The sequence below is a fragment of the Gavialis gangeticus genome, unplaced genomic scaffold (assembly GCF_001723915.1).
Source record: "Gavialis gangeticus isolate Ggan-Ray unplaced genomic scaffold, GavGan_comp1, whole genome shotgun sequence".
Taxonomy (NCBI): domain Eukaryota; kingdom Metazoa; phylum Chordata; order Crocodylia; family Gavialidae; genus Gavialis; species Gavialis gangeticus.
This window is the reverse complement of record NW_017728994.1, coordinates 40,008,806-40,011,124: the sequence shown is the minus strand read 5'-3', so window position 1 is coordinate 40,011,124 and position 2,319 is coordinate 40,008,806. Positions and strand designations below refer to the sequence as shown.

General features: G+C 43.9%; 1 protein-coding gene across 2 annotated transcripts in view; it reads right to left on the bottom strand.

Moving 5' to 3' along the window:
* The window catches only part of MYOF (myoferlin), a 172,276-nt gene that overhangs the window by 154,587 nt on the left and 15,370 nt on the right, over positions 1-2,319 (bottom strand). For both annotated transcript variants that reach the window (XM_019502626.1, XM_019502627.1), the window contains exon 2: positions 449-504. In XM_019502626.1, coding sequence (XP_019358171.1) covers positions 449-504 — 56 coding nt within the window. The remainder of the gene's footprint in view (positions 1-448; positions 505-2,319) is intronic.

The window sequence follows — 2,319 nt, the reverse complement described above, 5'->3', positions numbered from 1 at the left end:
CGCCCCCCCCCCCCCCCCCCCCCCCCCCCCCACTTACCTGAGTTTCCGGCAGGAGAGTAGCCACATGGTCCCAGGCCAGAAACCCCTGCAAGGGCTTCTGGCTGGGGGGCTCTGCTGTTGCGGGAGCCCTCCGGGCTTCCCCTGGGTCCTACTGCCTGCCCCTGGATCCTGTCATTTTTTACAGGAACCAAAGACAGATAAATATTAATTTTCTAAATTTTTAAGTGCCCCATGGGCTGGATAGAAGGGTCTTGCAGGCTGTATTTTGCCCGCTCCTAAACTAGATGATAGTCATCTGTTATTACTCAAAAGGTAATATGATACAATTCCGACAGATCATCCCACTTTGTGCCTACTTGTTTGGCTGTGAACTACTGTATAAGAAAGCATTTCCCTTTATAGAAGTACTGTACTATATACTAAAAAAAACATTAAGAGAATAGGTCACCTCATTCCAAACAGGATTGAGTTCACTATCAATTTTCTTTGTTTTCTTTTTTTCATCTGCAAATGAAAATAAAATGTAATTGTTTATATCTATGAAAAGGATTAAATTATCAAGTAAAATATTTTTAAACCCTTCCCTTTCCTTTGTGTAAGAGTTTTAGTTTTAAAGAAAACTTTCTGATCCATTCAGTATCAGTTATTTCTGTTGCTGAGGATTCCTTTGCAAAGGAATAACTCTTTTAAAACAAGCAAGCAAAGAAATAAACCACAATATGGAAATACCATGAAAGTTGAAGGGCAGGGGGAGGGCTTTGTGTGTCCTGTCATTTCTACACCGACTCTAAGGTGAGCCTGGAAGTGATGATCAGAAGCACATCCCAAGCCCCCTCGCTCCCATTCAGTATCCACCAAAGCCTGAAAATTAGGTAGTTTAGAGCAACCCTTGAATTTCTCTGCCTGGTTTTCTCAGGTATGGTTCTAGGGGTTTTATTTATTATTTTAGCATAACTTTAGCATAATTTATGAAAAAGATCAGCCAGAGACAATAGGCCATATACCATCTTTACTCAAATACAAAACAAGGTTTTCTCCCCCCCCCCCCCATTTAACATGAGGAAAAAAGCCCCTTGTTTTGGATCCAAATACAAGGTGCAGTGGCAGGGGCAATGCGTAGGGGTGCACGCACACCCACTAAGCATCGTGGTGCACCCCCTACAAAAAGGCACCACCAACATTGTCGGTGGCACCTGCAGGCGGTCACCGGTCACCACTCACCACCCCCCTCCCCCAGCCTTGACCAGTGAGGGAACCAGCAGGGAGTTGATAAGCATTTAGCACCCCATCAAGAAAACAAAAGCCTCTCTCATTAGTTCAAGCTCTTCTTCAACAACCTTTTCCAAGGAAGGAAGGAAGGAAGGAGGAATATTACCGTCTGACCTACTGATTAGCTCCAAATCTGTCCTGTCTGCCTTACACAGACACCTCTCAGCATTAGCTAGCATACCACATGCCACAGTCTGTGCTGTGGGAGAGGGGAGGGGAGAATCCCTGCTTGAGCAGGGAGTTGTTGCGGGGGCAAGGGGAAGCCAGGCAGACACTGTTGTACCTGCCATCTCTGCCAGAGCTCCAGCCAGGGCCAGCCTGTTCTCTGGAGCAGAGAGCCTCACCCAGGGCTGCATAGCATCTGGGATTCTGGGGGACTCTGGTTTAAGTTAAACCAAAAAGGAGTCTGGGACAGACATTGCATAAACTGGTTTAACCCAAATCACTTAAGTCTGATACTACATTCAGCTAGGTTTATCTCACACTGGTTTCAGTCATTTTCAAACTGGTTTATGTGCACAGAGCTTCTATTCTGTTACAGGTTTAAACCAGTTTTTGATCACTTAAACTAGTTTATGTGCAATGTCTGCCCCTAGCCTAGAAGAACTGAATTTACAGACCTATTTCTTACTTCCTTGCCTACCCTCACAATATTCCTTAAATGCAGCACTACTGTTCTCTGCAATTTAAGACTGTACTTTGCCAGGAAAACTTTACAAAGGATTGTGAGGCAATGTCGAAATCAGCCACATGTGTGAGTCAGTATACATACTACTCAGGCAGTGAGCTTTGATAGCTTTCTACTGGACAACGAGAGACCCGAACCAATTACCCCATACTGCACATTGCAGGGAACTGACTCATTTTTCTGTAACAGGAATTGACTACAAATTATGCAGGATACTGACTCATATAAATCCACAAAGGAAACAGCATTTATAAGCTAATGTTGCTAACGCACCGCTTGTAGAACAAAGCTAATTTTCATGCTAGAAACTGAATTCCAGTTCATATTTCTATGTATTATCTAAGCAAAAGCCCAGAATTATT